This window comes from Galeopterus variegatus, unplaced genomic scaffold (genome assembly GCF_000696425.1).
Source record: "Galeopterus variegatus unplaced genomic scaffold, G_variegatus-3.0.2 Scaffold1731, whole genome shotgun sequence".
Taxonomy (NCBI): Eukaryota; Metazoa; Chordata; class Mammalia; order Dermoptera; family Cynocephalidae; genus Galeopterus; species Galeopterus variegatus.
The window spans coordinates 421,240-444,806 of NW_007727842.1; the positions used below are offsets into that span (position 1 = coordinate 421,240).

The 23,567-nt window shown below is 40.4% G+C and overlaps 1 protein-coding gene across 1 annotated transcript in view; it reads right to left on the reverse strand.

Moving 5' to 3' along the window:
• ZNF827 (zinc finger protein 827) overlaps positions 1–23,567 on the reverse strand; it is a 161,802-nt gene that overhangs the window by 85,968 nt on the left and 52,267 nt on the right. The window contains exon 5 of the mRNA XM_008578633.1: positions 16,634–16,867. Within this exon, the coding sequence (XP_008576855.1) occupies positions 16,634–16,867 (234 nt within the window). The remainder of the gene's footprint in view (positions 1–16,633; positions 16,868–23,567) is intronic.

The window sequence follows — 23,567 nt, forward strand, 5'->3', positions numbered from 1 at the left end:
TGCTATGAACTTAAAACATGAAAGGATGAAACCTTGGCAATGGTACTGAGATAAACACTATTAACTGACTATTCCCCCTCTCAACTGCACACGATCAAGGTCCTGAACTAGTATTGCAGAACAACAAGAAGCTTATAAAGAGCCTCTGGAAGCAAGGCCAACTATGCCATGCTGAAACCATTCACTTTCTAGAGTGCTATGCCTTTCAATCAGATAAATTAAAAATCTTTAATCTCCAGTTTGCCAGCCTGAAAGATGCAAAGGTCTTGGTTGGACATAAGAACACCTTCCACACATGAATCTTGATTCCTGCACATGAGGGGTTTGATTATTACTTAATCCTCTGTGGACAGCAATGCAGGCCAAAAGGACCCAGTGAAGAAAAACACACGACAAGGAGCCAGAAATGAGATGACATGGTTACATGCCCATCGCAGGGCCTGGCACCCGCCAGCATCCAATAAAGATGAGCTGCCTTCTCCCTTGCCGAAACCAAAATAGAATGAAGAGTTGGGTTCGGTTTTCTTGGTCGCATGGAAGCCCCGGACCTCCTCGAGCAGAGGCCAAGGATTGAGGTAGAAACGGAAATGTTATTCCACAGAAGTCTGGCTCTGGGCACCTGGCTTTTCCTTCTTAGAGAGAAGCAATGTGGGTGTGAAGCAGCCTCAGGCCTTGTAGCCTTTCCCTCACCCCACAACTGGAGCTGGGTACCGAGTGAGACAGAGATAAATATAGCTCCTTTCTCGTTATGAGAATTAAGAACCTGATGCGTAGATGCTGAATGCTCTTCTCCCCTTCTGCTTTTTTGCCCTACCCCGAATCTCCCTCTGGAGGAGCTGCAACACGGAACAGAAGCACATGTGCACTGAGACAAGTTTCATGTTCTTTAAATGACTGGATTATTATATGCTTCTTCTCCATGGGAAGTCATACATTACATTTCATTTTCTCCACAAAGTGGCCCACAGTTCATTTCCGCAATGGCCAGAGTAGCAGTCCTCAGCGGGGAGAAGCTCCCATTCCTGCTCTAAGGAACAAAATCTGAGGCTGGGGCTTGTCCACGGGTGTTGCCCAGCCCAGAGAGAGGCCACACAAGCTCTGCTCAGATTCCTACTTTCCCTCCTGGACACGTTGTCATCTGTTCCTGGGGAAAAGAAAGGAAATGCTCTCCATGAAGGGCAACAGTGGTGGGGCAGATTTTTCTCTAGTTCTCCTAATATACAAGAAACTTCAAGAATGGCAGTTTCCAACAGAGGAGTCATTCAATGACCTCCAGTACACCCATCCACACCCACCCACGTGCACACACGTTTCACCCAGAACAGCCCAGGAGTCACTGAGCAGGCCCTGAGACCAAGAAGATGTGTCTGAGGAAGACAATCAAAGATGGGTGTCAAATTAAATCATAAATTAAATCCTCTTTTCCAGGTGGTAATGCTGATCTTCACAGTAACTTAAGCATTAGGAGAATTTTGTTTAAAATGACAGGGCTAGGATTTTTGCCACTCCCCTTCCTTCTTTACACACACACACACACACACACACACACACGCATGTACAACCCGTTTTTGATTCCTAAAGCAATTTCAAAGATATTTTATCAGAATTGACTTCTTGAATTTGATCATCAAAATCATAAATTAACTAGTGTTTTCCCTCTACAGTAGTCCCCCTTTATCCACAGGGGATATGTTCCAACACCCCCATGGATGCCTGACACCAAGGGTAGTACCAAACCCTATATATACTATGTTTTTCCCAGTACATACATATCTATGATAAGGCTTAATTTATAAATTAGGCATAGTAAGAGATTAACAACAATAACTAATAATAAAATAGAACAATTATAATAGTATACTGTAATAAAAGTTATGTGAATGTGCTCTTTCTATCTCTCAAAATATCTTAATATTTTGGGGCTGTGGGTGACTGAAACCGCAGAAAGGAAAACAGTGGATAAGGGGGGACTACTGTGTATCAGTAAACTACCTGGCAACTTAGAAAGGAGAGTTAACAAGCATCTGAAGAATTAGTTATGCACACTAGAATTGACAATTAAATAGACAGAGAATCAGCCTAGAATCAATTTCTAAAAACCACAATGAAGAGCATCAGGTATTCTATTTTACTATTGTTCTGAATTTGCAAGGAACTCAAAAAAGCTGAAATTCAGACTTTAAAGGTAATAAAGAGTAAGTGAGACTTAGAAATTCTCCTTGGAGGAGTACAAGAAACATATTTTCTAGCATATCAAAGCACTTGTTCTTTGCTCTTATGTAGATTTTTCAACTAGTCTTCATGTCCCTTGTACCAGCAATCAATACAACAGGTTCCCGCCTGAGATAACTTAATTGGGTATTTGCGAATGTTTTCAAACTGGCCACAAACTGGGCCCACAGCTGCATTACAAATTTTTTTGTCCCTTGTACCAGCAATCAATACAACAGGTTCCTGCCTGAGATAACTTAATTGAGTATTTGCGAATGTTTTCAAACTGGCCACAAACTGGGCCCACAGCTGCATTACAAATTTTTTTCTTGATTCTGGTGACTACAAATCAGAATATGTCCATTGAACCTAACAAATTCTGCATTCAATTTCACTTTTGCTCAAATAAAAATCAAGAATTAAAATCCTTCAGTCACTGGGGACTTGGGGAGATGGGCTTTGCCAACCCAGCAGGTGATGTGGAGTGGCTCAGTCAGTCACTGCCTGCTGAACTCTGCTGTCCTGGTATTAATGTAAAACCTCTCCCAACCATCTTGTTTTCTTTTCATATAATGATTTCACTAGAAATTAGCTAAAGAGGTGCATTTAAACTGTATGCATGCCATTTGACAACATTCCAAATGATCTCATTTTTTTAAAATTAACCTATTTTTCATCCAATGTCCAGAATATACTTTCCTTGTCTCACATTAAAAAGGCAAAAAAAAAAAAAAAGTCAATTAAAGGATCTGATCTAACCTTAAAGCTATTTAACATTATTATCCTTTGCCATTTAATAAATTTAAGTCCTGTTCCACTCTCATCTGTTGTGATTAATAGGTCTTTATATATCCTTTCATGAACCAAAATGCTGGGGGGGGGGTTCTATGTGTAGGTTTTAAACAGAATTCCTGAAAGATTCAGTAGAATTCCTGCTACTATAAAAAATTAACAAAAAGCAAGGGCCATCTCTGTCACTGCTCTCTGCACAGAGTTAGGAGAAGGACATTCCTCAATGCCCAAGGAAAGGAAGGAGCAAATGAAGTTTTATTTCAATAATTGAGAATCTTACCAAACTTTCATGCTTCTCTTAAGCGGTGCTAAATATTACTAATATATACCAGTATATAATACTAATGTATACTAAATATTGCTAATATAAATAATAATGAACCATGTCACAAGGACATCTCTGTTGAGAAGCCCTGATTACTTCACTCCCGTTGGTCAATGTTCCCAGCAGGCAGCAAAGGGCTGGTGCAGAGAGCAGAGCATCACGTGAGGGAGACTGAGACCCAAGCAGCAACAAGAGGGAGCTATGGGTAGCAAGAGATGGGGTGGGAAGAGAAGGTAGGCTCCATTCAGGTGAGGGCATTGTCTTGGTCGCCTCTGTATCCTGACTGTCCAAGACAGGGTTTGGAACATAATAAAAGCTCAATAAATATTTGTTGAATGAATGAATGAGTAAGTGAAAGAAAACTGAAAAGAAGGAGGCCCATTAGAAGAAATGGGAAGACAGGAAGAGAAGTAGAGGAAAGCTAAAGTATAGGGTTCACTTAAACCCCAAGAAATCTTTACATACTTTTGCCAAAAATCAAAGCCCCAACAGCCAATAATAAATGTCCTTGCTTTCAATAGGGCACTGTCCCTAGTACTGTGACTGTGCAAGTCCTTGGACATCCGGGGTGGGTCCTTCTGATGGCAGACAATGTTCTCTCTGGGTTCTCGATTCCCCATAGTTCTTGGAGACACAGAGTGCACGGATATTCCCATAACGTACTTGGGGCTGTGTTTCAGATGATCCTTCTGGGTTCTCGATTCCACATAGTTCTTGGAGACACAGAGTGCACGGATATTCCCATAACGTACTTGGGGCTGTGTTTCAACCTTTTCCAAATGTTTTTAAAATCAAAGCTATTTACAAGTAGTGTAAGTGACTCATTTTAATTTCCCCTTCTCTCTCTGGTTCCTGTGTCCTCTCTAGTGCAGGTGTGAAGAGCAATAATAGTCAACCAGACAGCAGGGGGAAGGGGAGGTGACCCTTACACTGGGTAGCAAGGTCCTAATGACCGAACACCCACTGTTACACACAGGGTGTTTCCAGGAAACATACTGGGTGTTTCCAGGAAAGCTGTGAGTCAAGTAGGAAGAGCTTTCTAGTATAAACAATGTTTTAGGAGAAAATATTTTAGACAGTATGAAATGGGATAAACAGGGTAAAAATGTAGATGGGTTAGCACAAGTAATTGCAAGGGGACAACAATTTGTCCCGATTAAATTATTCTTGTAGTCCCCAGCTTTCTTCTTCATTCCCCACAGCTCTTTAAAAAATGAAGTGCTAAAAAAAAAATATTACCTACATATTACCCAATATATTGGTTAAGTAAGCATGAATGACACCTCGGTGAAGGTTCTCACCAATATTTGAATGCAGAGTGAGGCAGGATGATCCTGCTCTCAAAATCAGTCCCACAATCAGTGCGATTTCACCTTTAGTCCTCAAAATCCTTTGGCTCTGCTGAGGGCCTCTCTTCCTCTTGACGAGAGGGGCTATTAGTGTACCTTTGGCCACATGTATGTGGGCCACAGGAAGCCTCTGGAAGGTTGTCCCATATTACCTACATATTACCCAATATATTGGTTAAGTAAGCATGAATGACACCCGGTGAAGGTTCTCACCAATATTTGAATGCAGAGTGAGGCAGGATGATTCTGCTCTCAAAATCAGTCCCACAATCAGTGCGATTTCACCTTTAGTCCTCAAAATCCTTTGGCTCTGCTGAGGGCCTCTCTCCCTCTTGACTAGAGGGGCTATTAGTGTACCTTTGGCCACATGTATGTGGGCCACAGGAAGCCTCTGGAAGGTTGTCCCCACAAGTGCCCTCCACCCCAAAAGAGCAGGAAGAACTCCTCCTGTGTAGCCACAGTAGGAAACTGTGTGTATATGTTCAGGGCAAGGGTGGGTTTATGAGGATAAGGATGGCAGTAGTGGAAAGTAAGGAAACACGTTCATAATTTATTCTCTAAACAGTGACCCTCACCACCTGAGCTTGTACCTAAGATAAAATGTGATGGGTCACGCATATATTCAATCACCTCCCCACACTTCTCCAGCTGTGGAGATAAGAGATACCAGCATATGGCAAGCCACGGGAAACCAGGAAATGTGCTTGAATCCAGCTGCTATCCCATATTTAGAAAAAAGGAAATAATCAACTCATAGAATGGTTTAAATGTAGGAAAAATATAAACATGGGTGTAGTTACTAAAAGGGAACACAAAGATCCCTTCAGAAAGAATAATAGGTATTCTCTCATAAAGAGAAAACACTTTGATAGAGAGAAAACACCACTTTTAAAACATTTGTCTTCCCATAAGAATAACAGAAGTCATAAGAGAGAAATAATTCTGTTTGAGTTAGTCTCCCATTCTTGTGTTAATACGGACACTCCCCTGCCCAGTGGAAACTGGTCCAGTCACTCTCAGACTATGCGTGTATTCCAGGGTGCATGCACACTGAGCAGCCCCGCACCAGCACCCAGGACAGCCCTGCCCAGTGGGTGACTCAGACACGTGGCAGCGGACAGGCCACTTAGCAATGGGGATTCCCTTCTCCAGAGGCAGGTCTACAATACCAGCTTGTACCCAGATGGGCACGGTATCCACAGGGCTTAATTATACATGCTAATATTCATTTTCTTTGACATGAATAAGTTAAAGGTGAAAGGTTAATACGGTGATGAGAAATAAAACCACTGTGGAATGAGATGGTCTTAGATACCTCACTGAGGAAAACAGTCACGCTCTCCCTCACGAGACCATAACTGTGGGAACTATGGCCAAAAAGGCTTGGGGGAGGGCCAGCCCGGTGGCGCACTCGGTAGAGTGCAGTGCTTGGGAGTGCGGTGGCGCTCCCGCTGAGGGCTCGGATCCCATATAGAGACCCGTCCGCTCACTGGTTGGGCGCCGTGCGGGCGCGACACCGAGGGTTGCGATCCCGTTGCCGGTCGCGGTACAGTCGCGACACTGAGGGTTGCGATCCCGTTACCGGTCACGAAAAAAGACAAAAAAAGGAAAAAAAAAAAAAGGCTTGGGGGAGGAACCATAAAAGCTAGAACAGTGTAAGGTACATAGCTTCCACCTGGCAGAGAAATGTGTCCTCTGAGCAAAAAATTGAACAGATGGTTTGACTGGTTACTCAAGTATTTGTATCCCCACTGCAACTGGACCCCCCTGTAAATAAAGCTGCTTCTTAGAGTTGTCAGCATCAAATAGTATTTTCTCGTGGCCTCTCTGTTTGTGCCGCAGTCTGTGTTGTAGGTGGGGTAACATTTGTAGTCATTTATACCAGAAACAGAACACAAAGAGGAATACAAGAGTACACACTATCCCAACCTGCGAGCACACTTCCTAAGTGGCATTCTTAATTCTTTTGCTCAGTGTTATAGAGGAAGATCTGGAACCCCTCCACCGCACCCCAACCCCATTTCCCCTGCCCTGCAGCCCTCCCCCGACCCCTGCTGTGTCCAAGCCCCTCCCTGCCCCAGTCCTGAAGCTGCCAAACAGAAAAGGAATCTCGAATGAAGGTGGAGCATCCGAAATTCCTTTCAGAGTTCTTGCCTGGTGTCTGGGAGCACAAGCCAATACAAATTTTCATGGCTATATGGACATATACAGCCAAGCAACAGGGTGATGACAGTAAAACAAGAGCCCTTTTGAGTCTGGTCTTTTTGAATCCCAGGCCTCAGTGTGGGAGGCAAAGGAAGCTGGGTCAAGAAAGCAAAAAGGGTGGCCCGAGGGGTGAGGGCTCAAAAGGGGAGAGGAGGTGCAGGAGCGCTGGCCCTGGGTCATGAGCTGGAATAGCTCCCATATGGGGGGCGCTGCACAACCATTCAGGTGCACAGGGCTCAAGGATTTGTAAACTGTGTGGAATTACAAAATACACAGAAGAGTGTAACTGCAATCATGGTGAGAGAGCCTATTAGGAGCAAGTTCCCACTTGCAGCTGGGAAAGGACAGCCTTCCAGGGCTACATATGGCTGCTTCTTACCCTGTCCTGCTTAAACGGTCAGGTTAATAATAACGCTGTATATCCTGTGAGCTTAACAAGATCTAGACCTTCAGGAAAAGACTTCTCTGGGTATATGTCAAATTTTTACCTTATTAAAGTGATCTATTCCCAGCTTGTATAAGATATAGTTTTGGTACTCTATATTCCAATTCTCACTGAATTTTCAAGTGCTAAAAAAATGTCTAATTCCTTATTTACATTTAACTTTCCCTAGTTATGGGTTTTATATATATGTAAAAAAGATATATACCAGTGAGGGATATATATGCCAGTGAAGAAAGTGATCTGGCCATTAGTTGTAAGCCCATTGCTGGTTATGTTTATTATAAGTCATTAAAAAAGTTGACGTACAAATATTCTTTGCCATTAGCTAAACTACAGAATACTATAGTAAATACAGAAATCAGAGGGTCACCTCCACAATGGAGGCATTATTCAATATATTGGGTTTCATAGGCTTTATATTTCTGAAAATTAAATAGCACTGTGCTAATACAAGGATGCTTCAAAAAGTTCATGGAAGGATAGAATTAAAAGATAATACAAATCTTTCCATGAACTTTTTGAAGTACAGGCTTTCCTTTTAACATTAAACAAGTCTGCATTTTTACATAATTTTGGGAATTATGGAAAATGTGTTTGTGTTCGCAAGCAACAAAAGAAAAAAGAGATAAATGGGACTACATCAAAATTAAAAACTTTTGTTCTGCAAATAATACCATCAGAAAGTGAAAAGACAACCAGCAGAATGTGAGAAAATACTTGCAAATCACATATCTGATACGGGACTTGTATTAGTCCGTTTTTGTTACTTAGAACAGAATACCCGAAGCTGGGTAATTTATAAAGAAACAAAATTTATTTCTTATAGTTTTGGAGGCTGGGAAGTCTAAAGTCCAGGTGAGAACCTTCTATGGCAACTGAGGGTATCACATGGCAAAAATGGGCTGAGCAAAAGAGAGCTAACTTCCTCATCTGCTGTCCTTCTGAAGCCCTCAGAACCAAGCCCATTACTCCATGAATGGACCAATCCATTCATAAAGGCACAGTCCTCATAATCTAATCACCTCTTAAAGGCCCCACCTTTCAACTACCATAATAGGATTTCCCACTCTCTTAACACTGTTACAATGGAAGTCAAGTTTTCAATATGTGAACTTTTGGGGGACACATTTAACCCATAGGAGGACTTATGTTCAGAATATATAAGGAACTTTTATAACTCAAGAATGAAAAGACAAATAACCCAATTAAAAAGTGGGGAATGAACTTGAATAGACACTTCACCAAAGAAGATATACAAATGGCCAATAAGCACATGAAACTATGCTCAACAGCATTAGTAATCAGAGAAATGCAAATCAAAACCACAGTGAAATACTAGTTCACACCATTAGGATGGTTGTAATAAAAAAAGACATTAACAAGCTTTGGCAAGAATGTGGAGAAACTGAAACACTCATACACTGCTGGTGAGGATGTATAAGGTGCAATTGCTTTAGAAAACCCCTTGGCAGGTCCTCAAAGTGTTAAACATACGGTTACCATTTGACCCAACAATTCCTTTCCTAGATACATACCCAAGAGAATTAAAAACAAAAGTCCACACAAAAACTTGTACACGAATGTTATAGTAGCAAAAGTCAGGAAACAACCCCCAAAAAGTCCCTTCTAAAACATAACAATCTAAAATATATAAATTTATAGAAAAGTAGAACAATGAGTTCAATAAATTTCTCCAGGTGCTCAAGAAAAAGTTGAAATAGAAAAAATATTTTTCAATTTCAAACTGATCAGACTATGCCATTTTGTCATTTTATGCTGTCAAATTCTTCAGTCACATGTAGTTGATATTGTGATAAACAGAAGATATTAATAAAATAAATGCACAAGATACTTTTCCACTGATAATTCTAAAGTACCCTAAATTTTCTACACAGCTTTACTAAAATATCTACCTGTTCACTTTAGGAGTGAGCTCTACTTTCAGCCTTATGTAAGCAAATAGAATCATAAGGACCTAGGTAAGACATTTTATATAAAAACATTATTTTATATGTAAAATATTATAAAACATATTTTCCATCCTTACAGATGTTTATTGACATCACACTGCTTATAAAGTTTGCTAGATTACAATTGCCCAAGGGAGAAATACCAAATTCTTGATATAGTGAATAGATTTGCCCTGAGAAATTATTTAGCTAAAATCTTTATCTCAAGAAATTCTTTAGAATAGAAGAGTCTCCAACATGGTCTTTGATTATGCTGGGGGAGGGGGAGGGTTTTTCTCTTAAAAGAATGCCAACATTGCCCAGGAATAATCATGAAGTTTAATATCAAAGAACATTGAAAAACGTAGCATTATCCTATCAGATACATGTACCCTACTAAAAAAGGTTACCAGATACTATTATTTCATAATAAATTAAAAAGAATCTGCACTGAAGAGAGATGTTTCTTTTCAAAAAGTAAAATGTACATTTAATAGAGTTTTGTTCTCTGTCAGCTTCAACCCTAAAGCATTCTTTTCAGATGGACAAAACTTATTTCTCCAATGAACCATTCCCTTAGCCTTAGCTGTCAGAAGCACTTGGAAGGTCTGTGAGAACACAGATAGCTGGGCTTCCACCCCAGAGTTTCAACTAGGTCCAGAGCAGGGCTCAAGAATGTACATTTCTTGCATTCCCCTCTCCCCCCACCGCAGGAGGACTGTGCTGGCCTGGGGGCCACACTCTTGAGTTGCCTTAGCAACTTAGAGAGCTGGGGCTGGCTAGGCAAAGTCCTAACTGGGAAGGTTTCCTCTGAGACTCTACTAGAAATGAAAGGTAAACAGCACTCAAAGGCCCAAACATATTTACATTCAATACTGAAATAACAATAATTACCATAACCTGTTTTCCTCAAACTTTTATGGTTCACACATATTGTTGTATATTCCTGTTTCACACCGCTCCCACTCCTGCCCACCCCAACATTCACTTCTCAGGATTCTGCTCCCTGCCAGTAATCCTACATGCCTACATGACAGTGGCTATGTCTGCCTAGCATGCCTCCATCTCTAGGTATAGAAGTATCCATGGGTGGGTCCCAACTGGAGCTGAGGCAATCTACTGGAATTTAGAATTGGGACTAAGAAATTTATGTTTGGCTGTTCTTTTGAGCAAAAGGTAAACTCAGAAGCTGTTGGTAATTACCACTTTCCACCACGTGGACTGGGCAACAGAAAAAGTCCACTGTGTGCCCAGAGAGAAGCAGGGATGAGGCGGCGGGTGAGACCTTCCTGGTTTCCACCTGGTCCTCCATCCTCTGGCTTGAGTGAGGACTGAGACCCTGCTGCATCCCTGCCCTGGGGATCCATAAGCCAATCCCAAAGCTGCATCTTCTGTTAAATTTTCCTTTCTTGCCTAATGTACTGTAAGAGGGTTTCTGTTATTTATAACCAAGTGGGCCCTAATTAAAACTAAGTCACTCTTTGGGTCTCTTTCCTCTCCACTCCAGTTCACCTCAGAGATTAAATTCACCTTAAAATTTCATCCTACTCAAGTTTACTTGTTTCTAATTATCTCATAGCTGAAGCTCTATCTTATTCAGGCCCCTGAACCCCACATCACTATACAAGAGACCATTATAATTTATATTGCTCTCTGCGACTAGGCAGGGATAACTGAATATAAACCAGAAATGAATATAAATCCATTTGGTGAGCACAGATATAAGACCAATAAACTTGTTTCAAATTAAGGTCTGATATGAAGTTTTATTTACCATGTTGGAGAAATTTAAATTAATTTTTCATTAATGTTTCTAAATAACTCCAGCTTTCCAGCTACTTATTTTTGTGGAATTCATATTTTTAAGTGGCATTCTTATCTGCTACTTCTAGGTTTGCTCTGCTATGCATGGTGCATTTTATATATGCATTTCCATGTACAAGTGTGACTCCCCGAAGAAAAAAGAGGGAATTCATTTCTTTATCTCTTTGGGTCTAACTACTTCTCTTAAAGCACAACAGAGACAAAGCAGATAAAACTTTGTGTCACTTTCAGCATTACATCACATCTGTGACAACACATCTATACCATAAGTCTGCAAGGTGTCTAGACATTGCAAAACCAGAGTTTAAAGGTACCCTGAATATCCTTCACTGTCTCATGGTATATATCCTCTGTATTGAACTTTGAGATTTTGGCCTCCTTAAATGAAGACTTCTGGGAATTATCTTTGGCAACCATATGCTTAGCAGAAAAGTCTGATTACTTTGGCTGCCTCGTGTCACATAGCAACAGGTAGTCGCATACATCCAGTGGTTTCCTCAGAGTTGGTTGCTTTCTTTATGCTACTCAATTTACTTGGCCCAGCTGTCAGGCACTCAACTTCCCAATTAACAACTGGAAAAAGAACTTGAACCACAGGAAGGAAGAAAACTCAGATTTTCCCAAACACATAACTAATGAAAAAATTAGCTTAGTCTCTAACACATCTTTGTTTTTCTCATAAAACACAAATGTCAATTTGGAAAACAATATGCCAACAGAGGTTTCTCCACATAGAAAAGTTTCATATGGTATCTGACTGGGCCATGTGCCAAGCATTCCTCCTTAAGGAGTTGACACAAATTAATGTAAAACTGGAAATGAAGCAGCCAAAATTGTTGACTAGTTTCCTCTTATTAATTCAATGGAAAGACTGAAAGGGTCTCGACTGTAGGTCACGGCTTCTGATCTCAAGGAAATAAGTAACAGAGAAGAAAAATCCTTTTAGTCTACATCTTAGATATTCCTTGGGTCAAAACTGAAACGAGAAAAAGTATGTCCCATGCGCTGTCCTTGCTCTTCCCACTCATTATCCTTGCATAATGCACGGGACATACTTTTCTCACCCAACCCTTCCTGACCAGAAGAGTTTTTCCCAGCATGACAGACGACTGTAAATGCAAATGAGCAAGGAAGGAAACACTAGGGACTCCAGTTCACAAGAGTGACTACAACAAGGCTTTGGGGCATCAGCCAAGGCGAATGTGGAGAAGCCCTGGCTAACTGCATAGGCACTTTGGGAAATGCGTTATTCCTCTTGTCTACAGAGCGACAGGGATGATCATGGAAAAGGGGGTCAGAAGACACGGACAAGTCCTTTACTTAGATGTTTTTCAGGGCATGAACACTGAAATCGTTAAGATTACAACTTAAGAGGGCAGAGCAAGATGCTGACTAGAGTTGTCTGGTGCTTCTACACACCACAGAAAGAGACCAAAACAACAAATAAACAATGATATTTTGACTGAACTGAAGAAATATGCTGCAGAGCACCAGGGGAGTGACGAAATCCCTGTGGAGCATGGAAGGCCAGGACGGCACTACAGGAAGCAGAGCGAGGGGTCCTGCCTCTGCCTTGCTGTCAGGTGGAGTGAAGGTAAGCTGGAAAAACCCCAGCTGTTCCCACTGCCGCCACAAATGCCGGCAACCCCTGCTACAGAAGAGTCCTCCAGTCCTCTCAGGCCCCAAATCCAGTTTGGAGAGTAGCTGGAAGTCTGTACAGCTGCAGAGCTTCACAGGAGAAGCCCAGGGAGAGCAACCCCTGCCTCCCGCCCTCAGCGACTACAGCACAGTGCCATCTTGAAACCAAACCTGCAGCCAGAGTGCGTCCTGCCCTGGGGGCCAGGGAAACTGACTCCCTCCGTCCTGAGGCCCTACCTACATCCTACCACGTTCACAGGGATGCCTGCAGAGACACGATCCCAGCTGCTTGGAGCCTAGACCAGACAGAAAGACCAGGACCCCAGCATCTGAACCCACGCAGCACTCCCTTCTGCCTCAGGAGAACACACAGACCTGCTGAACGGGGAAGCCGCTGATAAGCTGAGATCTATCACATTTGCATGCACACGCCCTGCGCAACCCACTGGCACACCAAGCCCACTGGTGCCCTGACAGTCAGTCTGATGGTAGTTCTGCTCCCCACCCCCCAGCCCCCACGACTCTCCAAAGAGCCACTAGGCCCTGCTGCACTAGTGTACACCTGCTCCCTGACCAGCTTTGCTTCTCCAGAGCTACTAGGCCTGGGTGCACCCTGGCAGGCTTGCTGCAAGCTCAACAGCTGATCTGGTGGCCCTCCATGGAATTGTTAGGCCCTGCTGCAAAAGTGTATGCCTGTTCCCTGCTTGACAGTGGATCAGGCAGTGGCTTCACCTTCTCCATAGAGCAGGCCTCCATAGAGCCCCTGGCCCTGCCTGCGCCCATGCATGCCAGCTCCTGGCCAGCAGCGGCATCCACTCCTCTGACAGGCCTTAGCACAGCTGCTTGACTCCCCAACTCTGCACTCAGGCACACCTCTTTCCAGTTCAAAAGCTGCTCAGGCAGGGCACCGCCCCCTGGGAGGGACAACTTCAGAGCTGCGTGCCCACACCTGGCCTGATAGCCAGTCAGGCAGCAACTGTGAGCCTCAGAGAGGCTACCAAACAGCCACTTGATCCTCGGTGCCCACACATGCCCTGGCCCAACAACGAGCCCAGAGTCTCCAACCCAGCAAAACAGAGCCAGTGTTGGCACAAACTCCAACAGTCTAGGTCACTGAGGCATCTGCAGACATCACTGAAGAGGATTACAACCAAAGAAACTGCACAGAGACTATGCTACTGAGTCCACCCAAAACCGAAGCCAATACAACATATCCAACAGACACCCTAGGTCCCACCTCCAGGAAAAAAGTCATTTCTACATAACCTACTCCATAAGACAGGTAAAAGCAACTACTCTATTAGATGCGCAGATATCAACGTAGAACACAAAAAACATGAAAGAGCAAGGAAACATTGTCCCCAAAGGAACACAATAGGTCACCAGTAACAGATGCCAAAGAAAAGGACAGTTACGAAATACCTGTAAAGGAATTTCAAATAACGATCTTAAAGAAACTCAACAAGAGACAAGAGGACACAGACAAACAATCCAAAGGAATCAGGAAAACAATTCATCATCTGAATGAGAAATTTAACAAAGGGACAGATAGCATAAAAAGAGAACCAAACAGAAATCTTGGAGCTGATAAAGTCAATGAATGAAATAAAATTACAACTCGAGGAAAAAGAGTATACCAAGTTTTTTCCCTAATATCTTCCTTCTTGAAAGAGCACTGATCTATTAGTGATTGGAAACTCTAATATCCACTTTAAACCTAATAAAGGGTGAATCTTCTTTACCTGGTGGTTTAGGGATGAAAAGACATTTGTTTTTAAGCCATACGCCTATTTTTAGGACTAACATGGAAACTTCTTCGCAGTTTACCTGACCACAGGCTGCTAGCATGCAGCAGTACTAAGTTCCAAGTGCCAATCATTTGAATGGAGTCTACTACCCCGGATTACTTCTGGCTAGACCATAACACCTACAGGGTAGGTACTGAAATACATATTTCTTTGACCTAAGTCTCTTGTACATAGAATGTTGAGAAATTTTTTCAAGGCAAAAAAATTGATTTCAGTCTTCAAACAAGTTTTTGTTTTCACATCATGAAGCAAGGGCAGATGTCCTTTGGAAGCATGACTATATCATCCATTCAACGATTGTTAAACCCAACATCACACGTGCTCAGTAAAAGTCATCACACACATTTAGAAGGGCCATTGCTGTTCACAAATATCATTAAATGTTCATGGCTGCATACTTGTATTCTATTTGAGGGATTTCATTATATTCTAGGAAATGATATCATACTTTAGTATCTCAAATTGCATCATCCAAAAGGATTAAGATGAAATATTTTTTTTAAAGAACATCTTTCCCGAAATCTGATTGCTTCATATTATCTTTTGGTGCCACCCCAGCCTCCTCTGCTCACAACTGCTCACAATTCTGCTACTCAGAGTTGCTCACAGCAAACTCTGAAATAGAAATATTATACACTAGAATCTTACCACAGGCGAGGAGACAGGAGTCACTGTTGGACTGGAGTTCAAGTCATTGGAGTGTGAAAGCTTATGCTATGGGAGAAGAATCAGAGCTCTGTGACCTCTTTGAATTGATCAGAAAAACAAACGATGGTTACTCTCATCACTGAGGTCTTTTGACACAGGAGGGAAGGGTAAGATAGACAAAAAAGTGTTGGCTTGAACATCATTTTTAAAAATGTTCAGTTTTTAGCAATCAGTACAATCTTGCTAGACCTCCCATCTGCATAGGAGATGCACTATCACTGAAAAATTTAGAAAAATTGTTACAGTAAGGACGTAATGATCGTCTTATGCTTTATAACAAATCATGTTCCCTTGAAGTTGCAGTGTGCTGTAAATTAACATCAAAGAAAAGAATTCTTAACCCCACCAACTGGCAAATACAGGAATTTCAACTGTTCTGATATAATGACTCTAAGTAAATCACTATTAATTTCTTACTTTCCAACCTACTAGTCAACCAGAAACAGTCAGAATTGCTGATGAAATTACAGATCACAGAGGAGTCTCTCTAATGCATTTCTTGCTTTTATCCTCTAAGCACAGCAAGTTCCAAACTAAAAACAGCTTTTGATTCATATTAGCATTTTAAATATAGTTTCTAAAAATTACCTTTAAGAGGCAGTGAACTAAGAATGGGATATGACTCGACAAGTATTTTTATTGATGTAACTTTTCCTTCCATGTTCTGAAAGTCATACCTTTGAATTTAAAAGATACCATATTTTTACCTGTTGTGGAGGGGATGGCACAGATAGAAGACTGGATGGAAAAAAATCCAAAATGTATGAATTTCAAATTATAGCCTATTTTTCCTACATTTGGTAGGCTAGATTACATTTTGACACTAGTAAAGAATTATCCATTCATCTTAAGAACAGATTAATTATTGCAATATTTCATTATGAAATTCTCTATCCATAAAATCCCTTATTGCTGCTCTATGAGTAATTACTTCAAGTACCATCTCAACTGCTTATGAAATTAAGAAAAATATTTTTAATGGTTTTTAAAGAGTACACTATAAATACAAAAAAAATGCAAGGTCTTCTATTTGGAAAGAATAGGTATTTTGACCAAATAGCAGAAGAACTTTGAATGTCATTATAACCCATTTAAAATTATAGCCTACATCATCTTAGTAGCAGTGGTTTCCAACAATTTGCAGTAATATCCGCAAAAAGAAAGCTGTATCTAATGACATAGGTACACAGCTAATATATAGAAACTAACTCATTTACACAACACAAGAATTTAAGCCAAGTAATCTGATCATTCCTTGAACTCATTGCAATAATGCGATATTGCCACCGTTAAGTTAATTATAACCCATGGAGGAAGTGATCCAGTTGGCTAGCAAGTGAAATGATCAGAATGTGAATATTTTAGAATAAATCAAGTACCTGAGAGTTTCATGAGAAGTTCAGATGCTGCTTTGACTGACATATCCCGCCTGAGCACACTGCCCTTCCCTTCCTGGAGCTTAAGTGTGTCCTCAGAGATGCTTGGGGCTGACCCTTCGGATTCCGGGCTGAACACATAGCTGGAGCGAGGCAAGGGCGTGCTTAGGGCCTCCTCTTCATTAGGTTCCTCTTTCACTTTAAAATTAAGATTCATGGGCTCCTTCTGATTTGCAGCTGTCAAAAGAAAAAAAGGATTTTATATATATATATATATAAAAGGCCACTCCCCCTCTTAGCTGCCCCAGTACTTAATGAAGTATGGAATGTACAATCACACTGTGCTAACAGCCGGAGTGACCACAACCTGATCAAAATAGGCTGGGCCCTGGGCACAAAAATACAATACTCTCCATGAGCCTCAGACTCTGAAGAACGTGGGCTTCTGAATCTTCTGAACATATAATATTTTAAGAAGTGCTGCCTCTACAAAGTATTTGGGCATTTTTCATTTGGTCTCCCTAAACTTCTTCTTTCCTGAATATGTTGCTGCCTCCTTGATCTATCAGAACTCACCCTACCTAATCCTATTATAGAATAATGCTCTCCGGCAATTACTCTGCCATAAAATATTGAATAAGAACATGAGTCAGAGGCAATACCCAAGGCAAAAACCTGGGGTAGGGTGGTAAGAGAGGATGAAGGATTTGCCGAGTAGAAAAGCTCACTTTTCTATACCACTCTTGCCTCATTACAAGCCAACTCCACTGACCCCTACATAGTGGGGTGTGTACTTGACATTGTTTTTCTGGTCACAGTGAATAAATCCATATCTATAAACAAAGTCGTCTCTGAGGCCAAAATGGGCTTTTTCTTTTTTTAAAGAAAACTTTTTATTTTGGAATAATTTCAGATTTACAGAAAAGTTGCAAATACAGTTCAAAGAGTTCCCATATATCCTTCACCCAGCATTCCCTAATGTTAACATCTTACATAACCCTGGTACATTTGTCAGAACTAATAAATTCACATTACTGTGATCTAAACTCCAAATTTTATTCAGATTTCACCATTTTTCCACTAATGTCTTTTTTCCATTTTTAACATGGTTGGTTGGTGTGGAGTGTGTGGTCAGGACAGAGCTAACTGGCCTATTATGGGGTGGATTCTGTGGCTCAGCTAGACTGTACCGGGCCCTCCCCACTTGGCTACACACTACCCAGGAGAGAACAGGAAGGAAGAGACAAGTCCCCTCTTCCTACCACTTTCTACGTTCACAGGCATCTTGCTCCCCTTTAAAGGTGCATGTAAGTAGGAACTTTAGGTTGATTATATCGTCCCTCTGTCTTTTGAAAAAGAGGATCACATACTAATGCAGAATTTGTAGTAATGTTTATTAGAATGAGCCCTAAGCCCATTCCATTTTAACAAACAAAAAGATAACAAATCCCCAAAGCAAAAACCTATCACCCCTCCCCACTGCCTATTCCAAGCCAATACATAAGCACAGTCTTTTTTTTTCCTACCTCATGCCCCTCTAAGAATGTACATTCTGGAATCACAAGTTCACTGGACCCACCCAAGAGGGCTAAAGTAACATTTGGAAGTGTGACTTCCAGAAAGATGCAGAGCTGGGACTGGAAAATAGGTCGTTAAGTTGCCCATCCTGTGTCCCTTACCTGCCTCCACCACACTGCTCCTCTTCTTCTGGTCCTGGTGTTATAACAAAACTTGAATGTAAGTTGACCTTCAAATCTTTGCTCAAATACCACCTGCTCAGTGAGGTCTACCCTAACCATCCTGTTCAAAATTGCAACCCCCACCCGTATAGTACTCCCAATCTCTCTTACCTTGCTCTAATTTTCCTTTTTTCCCCCCAAAATACTTATCAAATAAGAACATACTGGTATGAACTGATATGTCCCCCCACAATTCACATGTCGAAGCCCTGACCCTCCAATGTGAATATATTTGAGTTAGGGCCTTTTGGAAGGTAATTAAGGTCAAACGAGGTGCCCTAAGGATGGTGCCCTAATCCAATGTGACTGGTCCCATATGAGAAGAGAGAGACACCATGGATGCTCATACAGAGAGGAATGTCCATGTGAGGACACAGTAAGAAGGTGACTATCTGCAAGCCAGGAAGAGAGGTCTCAGGAGAAAACAAACCGGCTGACACCTTGATCTTGGGCTTCTAGCCTCCAAAACTATGAGAAATAAATTTCTGTTATATAAGTTATCCAGTCTGGGTATTTTGTAAGGCAGCCCTAGCAGACCAATCACATACTATACACTTTTTTCTAATATATCATGTTAACCATTTATGGTCTGTTCCCTCAACTCAAAGGTAGGCTTCATGAATGCAAGGATCTTTGTTTTAATGCTGATGTATCTCGGGTGCTAGTATAGTGCCTGGTACATAGTAGGTGCTCAATATATGTTTGTTGAATGAATAAAATGTGCTAGCTCCAAATTAGTGACATCTGATGGGCATTCCAATATTATCTACAGTTAACAGAAACTAAGTACCCCCAAATTTCCCATCAAAAGCAATCAGAAGTGTTTTCCCTGGACCTAATCATTAGATGGGGTATAAGGTCTTTGAAGTAAAGTTAAAAGCTTTGCTATCTACACCACTGCACATACTGAGATGTCTTTGAATAATTACTTGGGCTCATTACTAAAGGAGTCCAGAAAATTTTCAAGGAAAGTGCTGAAAATCTCGCCCTTTTGGGCAATGCCATTGGAATCTGAACCAAAGGGAACAACGACAGTCTCTAGAGCAATCCTCAAACATGTATTTCTGACCTCTACCAGGACTTTGTTTATTTAGCACACTTCTCCCTTTTGTACCTTTCAGCCACTTCCTGGGGGTTTTTGCTGGTCCTCTCCTAAAGCTTGCTCTCTCCTGATCCCTTTCTTCCAAAACCCTTTGTAAAATCCTTTTCCAAGAGCATCCTAGTTAGTCATGACAAAGTAATTAAATAGTGTGGGTTTATTAAGTCTGTGACTTAGATTCTTTGGGGAGAAATAATTTAAAGTGAATAGATGAATGGTATGTATTTTAAAAATGTTTCAGAGCTGTATTTTTTATTTAAAAACATTTTAAATTCTAAGATGAGGCCAGGAATGGGATAAGAAACTATTGAGGCCCTAGAAGCAAATCCCACCTTCTAGACATGGCAACAATTAAGTGGATGCTCTCTGAACGCAGCACCTTACACCGCTCGGCCATCCTGACACTAAGTGGATGCTCTCTGAACATATAAGTGGCTTCTAGGAGCATGAGACTGTAGAATACATGAGAATACATGCTGCGTGAGACTGAAGAAAAAAAATAAAGATACTTAGCATTGTTAGCACAACCTGCATTAAAGAGAACTTCAATAAGACACTTAGAGAACAACAGGCAAGCTGTATGTTGCTAGATCGTAAATTTGCAAGGCTGGTTTTCATTCCGACAATATCAAGAATGACATAAAACTATAATGTGCTGAGGAAATGTAAATATAGTTGATGACATACCTGAAAAACATGTGGGAAACACTCATTTGTCCAGGTTTTAATTTCCTAAACATTTGGGTCTAAATAGAAGATTTAAAAATAGAAATATGAAGGCTAACCTGTCTTCTTTTAATTACCAGAAATATTTACATTGAGAATAGTACATAAAGCCTATACTTTGAAATTAATATGACTAAGTAATTACCATCCTTTTAATTATCCTACTTAAAAAAAAAGCCCACATGTGCAGAGAAAAGTGGAATTAAGGGTGTTTTCTTTTTCTTTGGGGAAATTGCTAAGAAAAACGTTAACAATTCATGACTCACTGCTTAGTCTTTACTTCATTCCTACTACTAACACAGAAAGATGGTGCACATATGGAACTCAGCCTGTAAAGGCCTTTCACAATACCTGCCTTGACTTCTGTTTACGTATCTTAAAGTTTCCAGATATTCCACGAATCAAGAGACCCCCTTCTCTCACTGTTTGTTCCAAACATTTTAGGACCTGAGCTGCTCTGATTATAAATTATGTATATCTGTAAGTTCATGCAGTCAGTGGGGTTGAGTTGCCATTGAAAAAAAAAAAAAAACCCAGCTTTTTAAAAGATTTATAAAGGATTTAAAATAAAGGTGAATGTAGGAAAGGAATGGGAAAGCCACTGGGATAAAATGATTCCAATTTTTTACTTCTAAGAGGCAGGTATCAATGAGTTGGAAAAGAACCCCCTCTTTACAGCAAGGTGTCATCAGTTCACACATGGAGATTCCTTCTAAGCCCCCTGCACCCCAAGGAAAACTCTATATAAATTCCTTAAAGACCATTATTTGTTTTAATAATGCATACAACTAGCATTCGAATAGTTATTCAGGGATTTTGCCTTGCATCAACCACAGGAGACAGGTACTACTATCTTCACTTAACAAGTGTGGAAACTATAAGGTCTCAAGAGCCTAATGAATGGACCGACTCCCCGAATCACAGAGCTGATATGTAGAGATGCGGGGCTCCAGAGCTTCTGGCTGAAAACACACCCGAGCCCTTTTTTTTTCTCTCCAGGACACCTAGGTGTCTTTCAGAAGGACACTACCCTAAGTTGTTGAACCACAGGCTTTGGAAAATAAGTGATATGGAGTGAATTAAGTCTTGGTAGTGAGAAAGGGAAGGATAGGTGTCACCTGGAAGGAAGGGACATTCTCTCGTAGGAAGGAATCTTGTGAAGATTTGACTAAGGATGAAAGAGAAGGAATGGGCAGCAAAATGAATGCTTCTGTTCTGTCCTATGGATTCCTTCTGGTGAAGGAAAATGACACCTTTCTTTGAGATTAATAAGACAGAGTTCTCTTTCAGTTCAGAGTCTGGCAATTTTGTGAATGCTGAACTACCCCATGAAAAAGGAAGGCCATTGAGAATTTTATTTACTATCTCACCCTAAACCAGAGCCAAAGACTCTTGGACCCAGAAGGGATCACAGAGCAATGATTTTCAAACAGTGTTCCAAGGAACCCTAGGATATACTTCAGAGGTTCCAATAAACATTTGTTTCAAATTTAAGTTTAAAAAATATTTTTAGACTAATTTAAAAATGTGCACCTTAGCTGTGTTATACATAAAAAAATCAACTCTCTGGAAACCAACTAACATGAAATTGTGTTGACAAGTTAATTCAGTTGTGTGTAGCCTGTGTAATACAGTTTTTCCTGCTATCATGGGAATGTTAGAGTTCTCATAATATGTCATTAATAAAAATTGGTTGGCTTTGCACTGATCTTTCAAAAAATTCAGGCTTGTGTATGTGTATCCATGCAAAACTGTACAATTATGTTACTGCTAGAGTCCATTAGCATGCCTTAAATCAGAGTATCTCACCCTCAGTACCACTGACATTCTGGGCTGGATAATTTGCATCAGGGGTTGGGGAGGGGTTTTAAACATTGTAGCATGTTTAGCAGCATCCCAGGCCTCCACCCACTAGATGCCAGTAGCATCCTCCAGTCATGAAAACAAAAAAATTTCTCTAGACATTGCCAACTGTCTCCTGGGCATGCTTGCCTTAAATTAAATGCCAGGGAAGGTTCAAGTGTATCTGCTTTGGTGCAGCTTTTGATCATAGCTAATAGACAGACAGACATATGCAGATACACAGATATGTCTAGATCTATCATTTATGGAGCAAGTAACACAGGTCAGGAAATACACTAAGTCTTTACCTGGATTAATTACCTCATCCTCACAATGACTCTTTTTTTTTTTTTTTTTTTTTTTTTTTAATAAGCCAGTGCTGTTATATTTATCCAAGTTCCCTTGTAGGTAGTATGTAAGTATGTACAAACAGGCTGGAGACCTGGGATCTTTCAACAATTTGATGTGCTTTGGGTGAGAAAAATAAATTGCCTTCTGAAATTATAAGAAGGTACTAGTATTATCCCCATTTTGCAGATGAGGAATCTGAGATCTAGAGAGATGAAATGCATTTCCAAAATAACAGTTTAACTGAGTAATAACCAAGTAGTTAATACAGAATTATAGATGGCTTTAGTGCATATTTTAAGTTTTGGATACTTCTTGTCTGCCATTTATATAAGGAATGAGGGCAGTTGCTAAATGCTGTCAACTTTCAAGTTAAAACTTTATATTATGCTCTTCTTTCAGACATCTGAATATATTTAATTGAAGGGATCCTGAGATTACAAGATGAGTTATTAAAAATCTGTTCCCATTTGCCATAATTTTCCCTAAGTAAAACAGTATTTCTTGAAACTGCAATCAGCAAAATAAATTTAGAAATATACTAGATGATAACCCCCTCATAACACTAGTGTCACATTTTATGCTAATCAATAGTAACTTTTTAAAATAGTTGCTTGGCCTTTTAAATAAATAAATGAAATAAATGTGAACTTAAAAATAGTTATGTTAAAAACATATCTTCTATGTGTTTTATATATTGAGTCTGCACTTAAGATTTTGTTTGAAAAAAATGGATTCAATGTTTAAAAAACAAACAAAATGAAAACCACTACCGTCTTCCACTTCCTTATTTTACACTAAGCTAATACAGGCTCAGAAAATGATACAACCTTTTTAAAATCACACAGCTCCTTAATGATAGACCAGAATCAGAATTTAACTCTCCAGCTCTCCAAACTATAAGCCAGTGCTGTTATATTTATCCCAGTTCCCTTGTAAATAGTATGTAGGTACGTACAAACAGGCTGGGGACCTGGGATCTTTCAACAATTTGATGCACTTTGGTTAAGAAAAATAAACTGCCTTCTGAAATTATACGAAAAGCCAAGATTTAATTAAATAATAATTAATAACAGTTGAGTATTACTTTTAACTGTTAAGCATATTATGTTCAAATGGAATACTTAAAACATTAGCAAAATATTTTTAAATCTTCCTCTTTAATTTGCCTTAAACTGTTGTA